At 33.3% G+C, this 18,284-nt stretch overlaps 3 protein-coding genes across 4 annotated transcripts in view; 1 reads left to right on the forward strand and 2 right to left on the reverse strand.

Moving 5' to 3' along the window:
• LOC131001622 (H/ACA ribonucleoprotein complex subunit 4) overlaps positions 1-18,284 on the reverse strand; it is an 806,367-nt gene that overhangs the window by 304,162 nt on the left and 483,921 nt on the right. The gene's annotated exons all lie outside the window — the stretch shown is intronic.
• Positions 4,092-9,637, forward strand: LOC131001656 (thioredoxin reductase NTRC). The gene is made up of 10 exons (XM_057928218.1): positions 4,092-4,539; positions 5,098-5,305; positions 5,417-5,522; positions 6,102-6,367; positions 7,155-7,434; positions 8,181-8,288; positions 8,428-8,514; positions 8,596-8,700; positions 8,952-9,082; positions 9,325-9,637. Exons 1-10 carry the CDS (start codon positions 4,179-4,181, stop codon positions 9,383-9,385), a joined length of 1,713 nt encoding a protein of 570 aa, XP_057784201.1. The 5' UTR covers positions 4,092-4,178; the 3' UTR covers positions 9,386-9,637.
• On the reverse strand, positions 14,037-15,316 carry LOC131002158 (protein MIZU-KUSSEI 1). The gene has a single exon (XM_057928727.1). It carries the CDS (start codon positions 15,025-15,027, stop codon positions 14,227-14,229), a length of 801 nt encoding a protein of 266 aa, XP_057784710.1. The 5' UTR covers positions 15,028-15,316; the 3' UTR covers positions 14,037-14,226.

Raw genomic sequence — 18,284 nt, forward strand, 5'->3', positions numbered from 1 at the left:
TTCACGAGAAATCGGGGATACAAATCACGATTAACCTGAAAATTAAAATAATCATACGTAATAATAAGTATATATGGAGAATAATGGTCATTTACCATACCATCGGTAAAAATATTATTCCCTCCATTCCTCAAAATTATACATTTTTTTTGTTCCTTTTTAAATATAAGCACTTTTATTTTTGGATACTATCTCAAATATAATTGGATAATTTTATCCTTATAACTTACACTTATTTATACATAATTAAATTAACAATACGTCAATATGAAACATTTTCTACACTATAAATATTCTCAATATTTTTTTTAAAATTCGTGTTAAAAAATTACTGTGCGCATAATTATATATATATATATATATATATATATATATTAAAAAAAACTCCAATGTGTACAATATTGGGCTGGAGTCGAATACTATATTTTTTTTATATTAAATTTTCAGTTTTCTTATTTAGTTTGATTTCGAATTATTAATTGGAATTCATTATGCCAAATTAGGACATATAATTATCTATTATAAATTATTTTCAATTATCTTAGTTAATATATATATATATATATATATATATATATATTTGAGTAATCGTAGTTAATAATTAACTATTCGGATTGATTATATCATAATTAGGGTATATAAATTTTGGAAGCTTTCACTTCTGATAATAAATGTTAATTGTATTCATTATACTAGTGTATTACCCGTCGAAATTCGACGGGTACATATTTTCTTATAATTTATATATCTTATGTTATTCTTATGATAATTATATAAAATAATTTTTTATGTAAATTATTTATATAATTAATTAAATTAAATTAGTAATACATTTTAAATTATATTAATCTCAACAACTTTTAGCAATTAAATTATTAATTTTGTTGAGATCATAAAAATACTCATTAGTTTTCATATGAAATTTTATAAAAAGTTGACGCGTAAGAAAAAAAAAAAAGAGTAGAAATACATATAAATTTGACATAGGTATGATGGAGGATTGATTTGTTGCATTTGTTGTTACAAGATTTATTAATTTTGTTCATTTTTTATTTATTTATTTTGCCTTTTGACCATAATTTTATATGGAGTTTGAAAAATCATGATTGAATTGTGAGTATCATATAATTCCGAACTTCTAAAAGCATAACTAATTATGAAAATAATCTCGCCTGATATTTAAAAGACCATAACTGATTTATCGAACATCGTATCATTTGGAGTTTTAAGACCAACCAAGTTGTGGGCATCATCTCGTCGCAAACTTGACAGATCACCTCTAACTTCTGAGCATCATCTTGTCTGAAACTTGAAAGAGAATCATCTCGTCTAAAACTTGAAAGAGCATCATCTCGTCTGGAGTTTTGAGCATCATCTCATCTAGAGTTTGAGAGAGCATCATCAAATATGAAATTATATTCAACCATGACTCCAATTGTCAACTATCTAACAAACATAACTCTAACAATTTAGATATTTTATTTATATATGTAATTTTATTAGTTCAAACTGTAGAGAGAAAGGAAAGAGAAGAGTTCTTAAAGCAGTAAAAGAGAGAGCGTGTGCTTTATTTCATCATCGTAGGTATTTATAGGCATTACAGTCGGGGTACAGTAGTAAATTCGTCTGGTCATCTATTCCGCATGCTCGCCATTAAACTAATTAAGGCTATTATTAGATTATAATTTGTCAGGTCGTTGTCCCCTAATTACAGAGTTGGATTTTGTCCTCATCATCCCGCTCTGTCTAGTAGCTCTGGATTTCCTTCATTGGGGCAGACTTCTACTCTTTGGCTCCGCTCTGCTAAGTAGCTTCGCCTTCTGGCGAATTGTCTCTAGCGTGTGGCTCCGCGCTCTGGCTCCAATAGCTTAGCTATGACTCTGGATCTGGCGATTTGGCTCTGTCTCTGACTCTAATGACTTAGCTCTGACTCTGGATCTGACGACTTGGCTCTGGCTCTGACTTTAATGACTTAGCTCTGGCAGCTCTGCTCTAGCATCTCTACTCTGGCAACTTGGCTCTGGCCCTCTGCTCTGGAAGCTCTGCTCTGGTTAGCTCTGGCTCTGGCAGCTCTGCTCTGGAAGCTTTGCTCTGGCAACTCTGCTCTGGTTAGCTCTGGCTCTGACATCTTTGCTCTGGGTAGCTCTGGCTCTAGCATCTCTGCTCTGGCAGCTCTGCTCTAGCATCTCTGCTCTGGCAACTTGGCTCTGGCCCTCTGCTTTGGAAGCTCTGCTCTGGTTAGCTCTGGCTCTGGCAGCTATGCTCTGGAAGCTCTGCTCTGGCAGTTCTGCTCTGGAAGCTTTGCTCTGGCAACTCTGCTCTGGACTTTCCCTCTGCCTATTTCTCACAGCTTCTTTGCTCACTGCTGCTCATCTTTGGTATTCCAAGCAAAGCCACGTGTCCTGATCTTAGGACCATGCATATTTCACCCCTCATCAGAGTTGATAAATCATATTGCTTCCATGCAACAATCACAACATGCTTGATAGCAGATTTAAAACGTTCTTCAAACAAAATACCATTAGTGAGAAATTAGTACCAGCAAATGAGAGAAGTCAAGCTCCTTGTGTGTGACTGAGAATTCAATATAAAATCCGACTTATATTCTTAGATATTTTATCAAACAATTGGTGAGCAATACCATATCATAGATCTTTAAATAAAAGGAAAATAAAAACACAATAGAGAGAAGAATAGTTACTTTGATGGATAGCTTTGATACGGCAACGACCATGACGATGAAAATTTCTCTCAAATTAATTTTATTGAAAATTAAGAATATAAATATTATATATATATACATATAATATGTACGCTATTGAGAAATATAAAATTAATAACAAAATATACATCTAATCACTAACATTCAATTAAAATAATTTATCGTATATAGATTATAATTTTTTTTTATCGGACATGTAAATCTAATTTTTATCTAGAAAAAATAAATAATAAAATTTATTAATTTAGATTATATGTAATGTTAATATTATATATATATATATATATATTTATTATTAATTATATTTATTATGATTAATGAATCTTTATATAGAATGTAATAGTTAATTAATTAATATATGATGAAGATTATATATGGTAAATTTTGAAATGGTGAGATTTTAGATATGCCACATAGGTTAAGGCTTAATCCTATTATATAATAGATTATAATAAATTTTTAAATTTATTATAAATATTATCAAAGTAATAAGAGTCATAAATGTGAAAGGATCCGAACCCATCAAACTCAGCTATTTATTTAAAGCAATTAATCATTGCATTGGTTAATAATAAAATACAGCGTATGAAACTTGTGAGTTGTGATTATTGATGTATCAACGACATTTAATTTTAAAAGAAGTAGAATACTATGTCAATTCAAATTAAATTAAAAATTTTTCTCCAAAAAAATTAATTTAAAATGTTATGCAATTCTAGTGAGCTGATCTACGTAATTCCAGAAATTGTGGAGAATGTAAAATAATGTAGCGCAAATCGAAAATTACATACTCCCTTCGTTTCTTGTGAAATGTCCTATTTTAATATTCTCCTTATTTTTTAATAAGTGTCTTATTTTAAAATTTGAGATATAATTATGATATTATTTTTATTATTTATTAGAATATAGTAATTATAGTTGGGGTAAATATCACTTTTAACCCCAAACTATTTTCGCACTATCAATTATATCCTGAACTATCGAAAATAATTTTTTAAACCTTGAACTATCAATTTTGTATCAATTGTACCATTCGTTCATTTTTTTAACTTCAAAAATTTGACGTGACTCACCGGATACAACAATGTATTTAGAATCATTCTTTTTTTGACCTATATTATATAAAACGACGTGATTATATGCATTACTCATTAAAAATTCAAATGATGAAAAATGAATAAAGGGTACAATTGATACAAAATTGATAGTTCAAGGTTTAAAAAATGATTTTCAATAGTTCAGGATATAATTGATAGTGCGAAAATAGTTTGGGGTTTAAAGTGATATTTACCCTTATAGTTGTATATATATATATATATTTATTATGATAATTAAGGTTATAAATATAAATTTCTTATTTTATTGGTATGGGAGTATGAAAGTACTATATTCGAGAAAAGAAAAGATACTCCATATGAAAAGATTCAGAATTTGGAAGTGGTGAAAGGGAATTTTGATGAGTATTTGTTTTAAAGAGATATCGTATTGTCCGAAACCAATGGCAGTCACTCCCTACCTCCACCCAAAGATAACAAACGGCATCGTTTCCGGTGCCGGACCTCATTTCGGATTCGGGTTCCGAGCCCGGCCCATTACCACCCTTTCGTCTCTCTCAGCAATGGCGACCACTCCTTCCACTCTCTCCAACGCTCTCCTTCCCTCTCGGAGCAATTTAATCTTCCTCAAGGGCGCTGCCTTCACCCGCCGCCGAGCCGCCGGATTCTCGCCTCGGCCGAGTCACCTCCGGATTTACAGCTCTCCTTTCCGCGTCGCCGTCTCGGCGGTGAGTTCGGCGGAGGAGGAGCCGACCTCTTCAGGTGTGTTTATTCGGTTCAAGAGATTGGAATTTGTGTGGTTTGGACTGTTTTTGACTTCGTTAACCAGTGGTTATTTTGCATGCTTGATTTGCGTTTATGAGCTGACATTTATGATTACGTGTGGGGTTTAGAGTTGTGAAGACCTTGATTGAGAAATTAGATATGATGCAGGCATTATTGAGTTTGATTGATAGAAATAGTGTGTAATACCATGAGTGACTATAGATTGTAGAAATCTTGCCAGTTAGGTTTTAGAATTGAGGTTTATACTGAGTGGAGCTGTGCCTGTTACCTGCAACTCAATATGTTTAAAGTTCACGTGTTGGCTTCGTCTATGTTTAGAGAGAGAGAGAGAGAGAGAGAGAGGTTCTCGTGCTTGGATTCATCAATTTTCAGTTACAGAGAGGTTCTTGTTGTTTTGGATTCGTCTATGTTCAGTTTGAGAGAGAGAGAGAGAGAGGACGATATTGTGATGGGAGCCGTTCCACTTTTCTTAAAAAATAAATGCCTATTTTTTTCAGCACGACTCTTAAATGCAGCCATCTCCCTCTTTTGCAGCTGGGGGAATTGAGAATCTGGTAATAATAGGATCAGGTCCAGCAGGATACACAGCAGCAATATATGCGGCTAGAGCCAACCTGAAGCCTGTAGTGTTTGAGGGATTTCAGGTAGGTGGTGTTCCAGGAGGACAACTGATGACCACAACTGAAGTGGAGAACTTCCCCGGCTTTCCAGATGGAATAACGGGTCCGGACTTGATGGATAGGTACTAGAATTCAAGAACTGCTTCTGGCTTGATCAAGCCGTGTTGAGACTCTTAATGTTCCTTTTTCTGACAGAAAAGAAGTTTGGATGTTGACTCTGTTTATTTTACCAGGATGAGAAAACAAGCTGAGCGCTGGGGAGCAGAATTATATCAAGAAGACGTGGAATTTATTGATTTGAAAAACAGACCCTTTACTGTGAAAAGTAGTGAAAAAGAAGTAATATGTGATGCTTGTTTTGGCGGTTTTCATCTTATAGATTTGATATCTAACTGAATTTTTTCTGCTTGTTGATCATTCATCTTCTTCAAAATCTGAACCTTCAATTTTGAGATCTAAACTTTCAATATTTGTTTTATATGGCCTGAAAATTTGTCATGAATTCGAAGTTTTTTGTTGATTGATTACTGATCTAGTTTCCTTCCCATAATTGCATGAAGTGTCTGGTGTCATTCTTTGCAGTTAAATGTAGGGTCTCTACATTTTACCATCTTAAGTTAGTGATGCACATTATATGGCGTTTTTATATCATTAATTCCATATTTTAGTTGCATGTGCAGTAAGCTTTTCGATGGCTTACATATCTTTACACAATGATCTAGGATTTATGGATTCTCATCTTTCGCATCAGTCTACTCTGCATTTCATATACGAAATTCAGTTCAGCATTTACTACATTCTTTCATTGGGAGATGGCTTTCCAGTGTATCTCCAGATAATACAACAGGTGTTAGAGGAAGCAGCTCAATTTTTCAAAGAACCTTGAGCTTATTTTATAATTCCTTCTTGACTTTCCAGGTAAATTGCCACAGTATTATCTATGCTACTGGAGCTACTGCAAGGAGACTGGGATTGCCTCGAGAAGAAGAATTCTGGTGTAGAGGAATCAGTGCGTGTGCTATTTGTGATGGAGCATCCCCATTGTTTAAAGGCCAGGTCCTTGCTGTGGTTGGGGGAGGTGATACTGCTACTGAGGAAGCTTTGTACTTGACTAAATATGCTCGTCATGTTCACTTACTTGTTCGTAAGGACCATCTAAGGGCATCGAAAGCAATGCAAGATAGGTAAACACTTATGTACTTCTGCAACATATCTTTTCAAGTTGTATGGTGGACTTTTTGCAATTTGCTTCAACAAATGTGCTGAGTTGAAAATCAGTTTGGCAGATGATGATTGTCCGTGTCAGGATTCTGCAGTTACCATTTTTCCTATATTTATTTTTCATCCATCGTGTCAGAGTGAAACTTTTCTCCCTCATTTTTTCTTCTAACACATGATGGCTATTTAATGCAATTTTCCTCCAGCATACATATTACTCCCTCCGTCCACCAATTCGTGTCCTAGGGGGAGGGGCACGGGTTTTAAGAAAAAGTGTATTGTTTATTTGTTGAGTGGAGAAAGGGGCACGACTTTTAAGAAAAAGTGATTGATTTGTTAAGGAAATAGTTACTAAAAATGGGTAAGACACGAATTGGTGGATGGACCAAAATGGAAATTAGGACACGAATTGGTGGATGGAGGGAGTATGTCATTACTCAAATTTCTTACCAATGTCAATGTCCTGAACCATCAACAGATTTCTTAGTATTTTGGGAATACACTATCCTGACCTCACTGTTGAAATTAGTATAGCATTTTTGAACTGAAAATAGCATTTATAGGTGTACAACTATCCATATTATAATCAGGACTTATTTATGTCAACACAATGCTACTGTTCTACTTATGGCTTCCATAGATATATATCATTGACTGTTTTTTCGGGCCCATTCAATTACTAATCAGCAATGTTTTTTAAGTTTCAACTCCCTGAATGTTTGTTTAACAGGTTGATTATGGCGAATGTTTCAGAGTACTTTACAATCCAAATATCACCGTCCACTTCAATACAGAAGCAGTGGATGTTGTGAGCAACAACAAAGGGCAGATGTCAGGCATATTGGTCAGAAAGATTGACACAAATGAGGAGTCTGTTTTGGAAGTGAAAGGCTTGTTTTATGGGATAGGTCATTCACCGAATAGCCAGTTATTGGAAGGCCAGGTTGATCTTGACTCCAGTGGCTATGTTTTGGTCGAGGAAGGTTCTGCTAAAACTTCAGTAGAGGGTTTATTTGCCGCTGGTGATGTACAGGTATAGTATTGCATAGGTCCTGTTTTGATGCATTACCTTGATACCTTTTATTGCACATGACTATAGATATGCTTTATAACAGTGATATGTTTGGAATATTTGAAATCATAAATAAAGAAATTATAGGTTGAGATCCAACCCTGGTTATTTCTGAATTGTCTTCTATAACTTGCGAGTTTGTCAGTTGTGTGACTCGTGTGACTCAGCTAATTAACAAGCCACGCATCAACTGACTTTATTGCGCAAACCTTAGATCACGATTTTCATCTGTCTGTCGATATTATGAACATTTTTTTGTCCCATTGGAGAGAACTTAACCAGCAGTGTAGTTGTTTAAACTTTGGCTGAAATGGACACTTCTTGAAGTTGTGAAACGTTTCAGAAACCTGTAGAGAATTCCAGTAATTCGATTTGTGCTTTTACGTTGTATTGTATGATCCTGCCTTCGACATTAGTTTGAGTTTCTATCTTTGATCAGACATCTCTATGAAATACACAAATCTGAGTCCTGATGAAATCTTCCATCAAATTTCCCCATTGGCTGAATGCATAAGAGCATGCACTTTTAATTTGTACAGTTGCATTTATCTCTAATTTTGTTATGGCTAACTTGTCATGCTTCAAGGCATGCAATTTTAATTTTGTACAGTATAATTCATCTTAGGTTTTTTTATGTCTTTTGTGTCTGAATTATTGACCTTGTGGAAATCTCATGGACTGCAAATTTATATGTTATCTATAAACAGGATCACGAGTGGAGGCAAGCAGTAACTGCAGCTGGATCAGGATGCATTGCTGCTCTCTCTGTTGAAAGATATCTCACAAGCGAAAATCTACTGATTGAGTTTCACCAGGCAAGCTACTCTTGTAACATCTGACTTTCACTTTCATTAAAATTGATTGAGTGAAAACGAACAATTGAAAAAGTTGGCATTTTGATTTAATGTTTTGTCTCTACTTGTGAAAGTTATCTTATATTTCTGTTATGTACAGCCTGTTACTGAAGAGGTTAAGAAAGAATTCAGTGATAGAGATGTTCAAGAAGGTTTTGATATCACAATAACAAAGCACAGGGGTCAGGTATGAATTTCTCATGAGAAGCTTATTTATTCGTCTGCTCGTTCAGCCAATAATATGATTATTGCATCTTTTGCTTTCCAGTATGCTCTACGGAAGCTGTACCATGAAAGCCCGAGACTTGTAATGGTGCTTTATACATCACCAACATGTGGTCCTTGTAGAACATTGAAACCAATTCTTAGCAAGGTATGTTTTATCGTTCTAGGCTACAATTAACGATGCACATGTTTTTGGTTCAGACGGTCTCTTGATGTATATGGTTTAAATTTAATAGAAATATTAATTCCAAATGCATAATTTACGAGAGAAAGAAAAAAGAATAGTCGAGCACAGGGACAGCTAGTTTAATCAATAAAAAAGACGAAGATTGTATATCATGATGATGAAAGTTTTTTTAATTTCCTGTACTCGTTCCTTGTTGCATATGAATATGGCAGGTCATAGATGAATTCAACCAGCACGTCCATTTTGTCGAGATTGACATTGAGGAAGATCCAGAGATAGCTGAGGCTGCAGGAATCATGGGCACACCTTGTGTACAATTTTTCAAGAACAAGGAAATGATCAGGTTGGTTAAATTTGGAGCGTCAAAGATGGCATTTTTTGTCCTAACCATCACCATCTTGACTCCTTTCTGTGCTATAACCCGTTGCATTCGCCTCAAATATAACACCAACCCCATTTATCATATCTAGATAGCTTCTCGATGTCTTTGCTCATTCCAAAGGGAGAAACGAGCGCCTTATCTACTGTCGAATCATTCTTAGAACGTATGTTTATGTTGATCCTGTTTTTGATTTTAATCTGCAGGACTGTATCAGGTGTGAAAATGAAGAAAGAGTACAGAGAATTCATCGAAGCAAACAAATAAGGCGATGATGCTCAAGAAGAAACTGAGCTTCGTTTGCAGAAGGTGCCTTGTTTTATTCATTAGCTATATGTGACTCAATTTTGATGTGTAAGAATTGGCTATTCAAATATACCGTTTATTTGCAGAATAAAACATAAAAAGATATACCATTTCTTTTGTCATTGAGATTGTATATTTCGAAATAGTCTTATTCAAATGTACAAAACCGATATTTTTTTGTTTTGTAATTTCAATCTTCTTGTTTTTGGCTTACATTGCTTGTTTTTTTTGGAAAAATGTGGATATATTTTTTTGCTTTAAATACACATGATATTACAACTTGAACTCGACTGAGCTTTAATTTTCTAACTAGCATACGTCCATTCGTGCGATGCACGACGGATATCGAAATTAGGAGGTATTCAGGCTATAAAATTTGAGGTTGGTAAATTTTAAGCAAAAATATCCTTAAATTTTATGAAAAATCTTTTAATACACATAATTTTATGAAAAATCTTTTAATACACATTCTTCATAATGTAGGGGATTCAAATATTATATGAAAATTATTTACATGCCTAGTTTATATATGGATTGGTTATTGTGAAAATTATATTTTTCATAAGAATGTGAGAATATTGTATTGAATTTATAAAGTTATTGCATTTAAAAATATATACTCCCTCCGTCCCTGAAATAATTTCATCTTTTTCCTTTTTGGGACGTTTCCCAAATAAGTTCCTCTTTATTTTTTTCCATTTTTGGACAACTACCCCACCACTAATAATACTTTATTTATTCTTACTTTTCATTTTTTCATCACTCCCAATACCAATTATAACACTTTTTCACCTTTTCACCACTCCCAATACTAATTATAACATATTTTTCTCCACTATCAATACACTTTACCATTTTTCCTTAAAACCCGTGCCGTCCCCAAAGAGGAACTTGTTTTGGGGACGGAGCGAGTATATTACAAAAAAAATTATTGTTAGATTAAATAAATATAAATCATATGTTCAATTCTACTTTTTTTACATGAAAAATAAATTACAGATCTATGAATTTATCTTTTTTTTTTCTATTAGATTAAAGAATTCTAAAATAAACCAATATAAATTCCTACACCAAGTTGGATTTAAAAAAATATTAAAATTAAAACTCATGTAAAACTCAATTGTATAGTATTAAATTTCATATTTTTATATACAACCAATACGAAATAATCTATTGAAGAAATCCAAACATACGACAAAACATATGAAAATAATTAAATGCATATGGTCCGTATCTCTCTACACTAATAACAATAAAAAAAACCATAAGTATAACACAAAAAGAAAATATGAAAAACTCATTCAAGTTTAAAACATGAATATATTAATAAAATAAAATAAAAACTTGAAATAAAAGAGTAATAAAAATAATTGCAGTCTTGCATAATAAAATGTACATAATTTATTTCATAAAATATTTTTTGCAAATAACAAAAAAGATGAAAAACTAACTTCCTTTATAAAATAAGAGAGAGAAATAGATTAATTTTAAAAAATTTAATTTGAATATCTTCTTTTTATTTTAAAGTTTTTTATATACTTTTATAAATTAAATTAAAACTCATGTCTTGATATTTAATTTGATATGCGTATAAATTAAAGAAAAGAAAAGAAAACAAAAATTGAAAACTTGCAAAGAAAAAAAAAATAGTGTGAGAGAGAGAGAGAGAGAGAGAGAGAGAGAGAGAGAGAGAGAGAGAGAGAGAGAGAGAGAGAGAGAGAGAGAGAGAGACGGTGGGTGAGTTGGTTAGAAGTGAGAGAAGTTGGTTAAATTTAGAGAATAATGGGAGAAAGAAAATTTGGCGTAAAAGGTTATCGTTATACTGATCTTTTATACTCCCTCCGTCCCGACTTTTGATATCCAGTTGAGAACGGCACGAGTTTTAATAAAGTGATTGATGTGTTGTGAGTGGAATAAGGGTCCTATATTTTATGTGAAAGTTAAAATAATTAAAGTGGAGTAAGGGCCCCATTTACTTTTACCAAAAATAGAAATGGATACTAAAATGTGGGACGGCTAAAAAAGGAAAGTTGGATACTAAAAGCTGGGAGGGAGTATTATATATAGATTCTCAAATAGCTTTTAGTTTGTATTTTGTGTCAAGTTTGAGTACGGCAATAATAATAATAATAATAATAATAATAATAATAATAATAATAATAATAATAATAATAATAATAATAATAATAATAATAATTTATTATTATTATTATTATTTTCGTTCACAATAAAATTTCATAAGTTTCTTTTTAGGACGTCCACAAAAAAAAAATTATTTTTCACATTTAATTTTCACCACTTTCAATATAAATTAACACACAACACTAATTATAATATGTTTTCACCACTCTTAACACATTCATCAATCTCGTCTTAAAACTCGTGTTATTTTCTCCTAAAAAGTTTTATTGTGCACGAAGGGAGTATTATAATTTGGGAGAGGGGAGCGATATGTTTGAACCTTAAAGTTTACTGCTTACACATAGAAGTATACACCATTTGAATGTTCCATTGAAGGCATAGGTAACTATTATTATTATTATTATTATTATTATTATTATTATTATTATTATTATTATTATTATTATTATTATTATTAGAAAAATATTTGAATTATTGAATAGCTACTTAAACTAATTTTGAGTTAGAACTCAATATTTACGCATCAATTCGAAACTGAAGAGCTAACTTTACTAGTAATTCACAAAATCTTCTGTACACTCGGGTGTACCGTACATTTGAGTTGATCCGTTCTGACCTGCATGCTAATCCAAACTCGCATTCTGATCCAAATTGTGTAAATGACACTATTCAATTATACAAATGACATTGCTTATAATTGATATTATTCAATTATAAAAATGACACTGTAACATTTTGAAATGTTATAGTGTCATTTTCAATCATATAGTGTTATTTAAAATATTATAAGTCATTTACAATTTTATAGTATCAATTACAGGAAGTGTTATTTATATTTCTAAATAGTGTCAATTCTACACAATGTCATTTACAATGTTATAGTGTCATTTGTATAACAGAATAATGTCAATTACAGATTGTCATTTGTATAACCGAATAATGTCATTTAGACGATTTGAGTCAGAATACGAGTTTGGATTTAGATGCGGGTTAGAATCTGGGTATGGATCAACCCGAGTGTACGATACACTCAGATGTACCCAAGACCATCTCTTACTAATTTATGTTCTTACTAGTTAATGATTTAGGAGTATGATTTAGCCACGTCCCTAGTTAATTATGTATTGAGCAAGGTTAGGCCACGTCTTCTGTATAATCGGATGTGAACAAGGTAAATATTTAATTATCAGTATTGGAGAATACAAACATATTTGAAACAAAAATAATAGGGCATGGGTTAGGTAGGAGCAATTTTATGCATATAAAAGCCCAAACTAAAATTATTGAATCCAAAAATATATTTGTCCACACGCCTCGAACACTGAGTCCTAACACGAATCGCTAGCTTGTCATTATTTATGTTCAGCCTTCAATTCCTCTTTTATTTATTAGTATTACTTTTGGGTTTAGTATCTTTCTAGATCCATATTGTTCTTACCATGTGCAAAAGTAGTGCTTTGAAATTAAATTATCAGTTCGTGAAAATGTATTACAGCAATAGATTACAATTTAAAAATCATCGTCGTTAATGATTGTATATGTGATGTGGGTGAGAAGCAACTGGACTCGTAAATCTTGAGGAAATGCCACAACTCATCGACTGATTAGATTAATCAAAGTTCGATTTTGTTGAAGATACATGCAACCGCTACTTATAAGTGCATATAAAATATTACTATAATTTAGAAAATACAGTAAATTCGATATTGTGCCGATATGGGTGACAAATTAAATGCAGTTTACATAGTATATTTTACTGATTGTGATTGCTCAAAGGTAGATGCCCAAGATACGTTATACATATCCTAATATTAGATTAAAATCAATTGAAAGATGCGAACATCTCATACTAATAATAGTAATGCACTGCAACTAAACTAGCAGAAATCCACAAGTTCAATTTATTATGCGTACATTACATACCGACTGCCTCCGCTTAAAAATATTTTAAACTTCTGATTTATGCTCACAAGCTCATTCGGTCCATCAACATTCTGTATAAAATAAAATAAAATAATTTGTATTTTCTATTGTACTTTATGATACTCGATCATTATTATATTTCCAAGTGTAATAATTAGGAATGCCAATAAAGTATCTTTTTAACATATTAAAGTGTATATATATGTATCTTATTTATGGGTAGAGAGATAATTATCAAATATCATCTTGGCTTGTCATGAATTAGGACTCCTAGTTCTAATAATAGACTTTTTTTTTGTGGGTGATTTTGAGTTTTTTAATCATGTTGTTTTCCCCTTGTTTTGGGGGAAAGGAAAGTTCATCAACACTAGTTAGTGAGAGCCATATACATATTCCTTGTGCTTCCCCACCATATAATCATCAAGACTATTTATTCCACCTTTAATTCACTTATTTTTAGTCCACTTAGAGTTATATTCCAATTTTTTTTTTATATAAATTCCTCTATATTCTAACATAAATGCGTGAGACCGTATATGCATACTAATTAAACAAAAATCCATCCCCCACATCGAAGTATAAATCACAAAGTACAAAGTACAACCTCCCTAAGCGCAACCTATTCCCTCTAATTATCATCAAATTTATTTATGTTTTATATATGTAAAAAAAAAAAAAGCACCAAACCCCAACAACTACAAGCAACCATACATGTTTTTCATTTTGAAAAAGAAAAATCAAATTCTGAGTAAAAAAATACTGAGCTCGGGCCCACCATTTCCATCCGGATTCAACATGTAGAAAGCTTCGGAGTCACGGCTGCCGACCACCCTCTCAAAGCGGGCCCTCATATACAGCAGCTCCCCCTCCGCCGCGCTCCCTTTCCTTCCGTCGTCCACCACCGGAATCACTCCGGCCCCCACCGAAACGCTCTGCACCGTCCGCAGCACGTGGCGGTCCGACTCCGTCCACGCCCTCGCCGCCGCGTACCCGCACTTCCTCCCGTTGCAGTACATCGTCCACGCCGGCTCCGCAAACAGCCTCGACGCCGCCGCCCGCCCGCCGCGCGGAGCTGGAGGCGGCTTCTCGCACTCGAGCGCGATCCTCACGAGGCCCGACGACATCTCCTTGACCAGAGTGGATGTAGAGAGGGCGAGCTCGATGAGCAAGACGGGTTCGGATCGCGGGTCGTCTTGGACGGCGAAGCTGACGTGGCCGCGGCGGTGGCCGAAGAGGGTCCCGGTGACCTTGCGGCCGAGGGAGGGGGTGACGGAGAGGTGGGTGGGGATGTGGAGCCAGCGGCACGCCGGGAGGAAGGAGGGGAAGGTGAAGATGGAGATGAGGGAGCGGAGGAAGGTGGAGACGCCGCTGCGTGTTTGGTGGAGGGCGGCGGCGGGGCGGCGGACGAGGGCTTTGTGGTGGAAGGCGTCGGCGTTGGAGGTGGAGCGAGTGAAGCTGGCGGGGATGATCTTGCTGCTGCTCTTGCAGCTGCTGTTTCTTGGAAGGCTTGCCACTATTTGCTCATGCTGTCTCATCATGGACTAGTGTGTGTGTGTGTGTGTTTCCACTAAAAATGAAAATCCCAATGAGGTGAGGGGCTTAAATTTGAGGAATTAATGTTGAAAATGGGGGTTTATAATTGAGAGGGAAGAAAAAAAAATAGTGAATGGAGGGGACAAGGAATGATGATGGTTTTAGGGAGCTGGGTGGAATATAAAGGGGAACTGTGGAGGTTAGTGATGAATGGAGTGAGTCATGCCTTGTGCATATATTTCATATTTATATCCAATTGCCTTTCATTTCTATATTTAAATAATCACATTTCCACCCTTTCTAAGCCATTAACAAATATACACGTGCGCTGCTAATCCCTCTTATTAGGACTCTTTGCATCATTAGGAGCCGTTTGCAAAGATTAAGTGTCACTCGCTTCCAATCTATTTTCGATTTAAGATTGAGATTCAAATCAAATAGCGTCAAAATTCACAAACTTTTACTTGATTCTCGTTTTTTCACGATTTTTAAAATTTAGACAAAAATATTGTTCTATCATAAAATATTGCTTGATGATGATGATGATGATGATACAACATCGTTACAATTTAAATTAAGATATTGTTCTATCATAAAAGTTTAAATTTGCCCTAATTTTATATTTCAACAATTATATCTCTCTCTGATTTATCTTATTCGAAAGAAGCATTCAACATGTGACTTTTCATCCACAAACCCTCTGGTTCTTAGATGCTCCAAAGCATTGTCCCTTTCAAGCTTCAACTTCTGAAAACAGAGCTTGTAATACGACGTAAGCTCCGGATCGACCCATGTGCATAAATTATGAGTTAATTGCAACTAATTTCTACCGTTTTTAACACAAAACGACAATGTTTTTAACAGTTGAAAACGACGTCGTTTGATTCGCCGGACGGCGTTGCCATGTTGACAATTTCGAGTGCCACCTAAGCTTTAAATTGGGCAAAATTAACAATCGTGGGAAAAATCAGAATCAATCAAAATGTTGTGTATTTTTATCTAACTTTTAAAAATCGTGGAAAAAATGAGAATCGGGTAAAAGTTCATGAATTTTGATGCTATTTGCCCATTCAAGAATTAATTTTGAGCTAGCTAGACATATAGAGATCATTAATTCTAGCTCATCTTTGTTTGGGTCTTTCATAGAAGAAACATCGTCCTCTCCAAATTTCATGATTAATCAAACAAAAATAAAATTAAGATCTAATAGTAAAGAAATAAAGATTTTCATATATCATTTCCTATATATACGTAATTACTATATTAATTTAATTACTTCATTGAGATAAAAAAAAATGATGTATTCATTATGTCTCATTTCAATAGGTCATATTTTCTTATTTCGACGTCTCATTTCAATGATCACTTCTTCAATTGAAAAGTCAACATAATAAATATCCTCATATAACTCATTATTTATGTCAAATGTCATTATCACACATAATTATCTCTTCTTTATTTATCTCTCATACTTTTTGGACAAATATATCTTCGCAAAAAGTTATTTTATTTCTTTTATTTTATTCCTAGTATTTGTTTCTTAATATCCATGCTCAAATCTTGTGGCCTATTAAATTAGAATAGATGGAGTAAAATATTCATTAGGTCATCATTCATGACTTCAATATTATCAATTTTCTTTAATTTATCAATACATGTCATGTGTGTAACGATAATACGATGCACATATAATATTACAATAATGAAGTTAAATGCAAGATAAGAGCAAGATAGGTGAATATGATTAAGAGCCAATGTAAGTGCAACTTCTATAATCGCCAATCCTTTTCCAATAATTGAGTTTAGACTTTCCAGATTCAAGAAAGTTGCACAGACCATTGAACAACTCCAAAGGGATATTATTAATCAAGAGACCCTCTTACGTAATAGTATTTAAAAAAATGAATATTTGAGTTAATCAATTTTTGTAATATTATTATTTCCCATTACCATTTATATTCAGTCACTATGGTGGGCAGTAGTTAAAGATAGACAACGACCTAAATTGATCAACACTTAAAAAAGTATTTTGAGAAACTTACAATTAAATTTCAATATATTATTATGTGTATCTGGACTTAGTTTATTAAATCCTTAATTATGCAATCTTTTTCATATCCCATAAATATAGGGGTAATTTGCTAAAAAGTACATAAATTGAAGATAGATTTTAAATGGTATCACGAAAGACAATTCGCGCAAATCCAATCTAAATAATCCACAAATTAGGGGGTTAAGCCTCGCTGCAGACCAATAATAGGGCTGAATAGGGCAATTTTACCTAAATTTAGATTGAATTTGGGCAAAATTTCCCGCCGTTGAACTATTCAAAATCAATCTTAAATTCATGTATTTTTTTACATACAAACCAGAAAATTGACAAACTCTGTATATTTTCCAGCAATAACCCTTTATATTAATTATATAAATTAATATGTATTGTTCTTTGATATATATATATATATATATATATATATATATATATATATATATAAGGGGGGGATAAAATAAGTACACTTCTTAAGATATAAAATAAGAATCATTTGCACTCCTTAGATCATCAAGATTTACGGTTGATTCGTAAATTTGGTTGGATGGATTTATGGTCATGAGTTTGAATCTCAAAGGTAGCAAAAATTTATTTTTCACAATTCATACCTTTATACAGCTAATTCATACATGTTCTACATAAAATTCATACATTGAAAATGCTCTTATTTCTTATTTTAAGATATGTTCTCACGGTAGCCCACCCCTATATATATATATAGGGTGCGGTTATAGTGAGAACCACAATTATCGTGAGAACATAAGAACCAATAAAATTACTGCATCTGCTATACAAATTAATGCATCCGCTATTAAATTTAATGCATCCGAAAAAAATAATTTTTTTGCTCCCTTCAGGATTCGAACCCAGCACCTGCATCCATCCACCAAGATGATGCATCCACCATAGATCTTGATGATCGAATGGCTTAAAATGGTTCTCCGTTCTTATTTTATTAGTGGTTCTTATTTGAACCTCTCCCTATATATATATATATATATATATATATATATATATATATATATATATATATATATATGGTGCGGTGCTAATGAGAACTTCAATTTTCCTAAGAACATGAGAACCATTAAAATTATTGTATATGTTCTAAAAATTAATCCACCCGCTGCTAATTTACTGCACTCGAAAAAAAAAACTGCTCCTTCAGGATTCGAGCCACTCAGCTTCTGCATTCACCCACCAAAGATGATG

The sequence above is a fragment of the Salvia miltiorrhiza genome, chromosome 1 (assembly GCF_028751815.1).
Source record: "Salvia miltiorrhiza cultivar Shanhuang (shh) chromosome 1, IMPLAD_Smil_shh, whole genome shotgun sequence".
NCBI lineage: Eukaryota > Viridiplantae > Streptophyta > Magnoliopsida > Lamiales > Lamiaceae > Salvia > Salvia miltiorrhiza.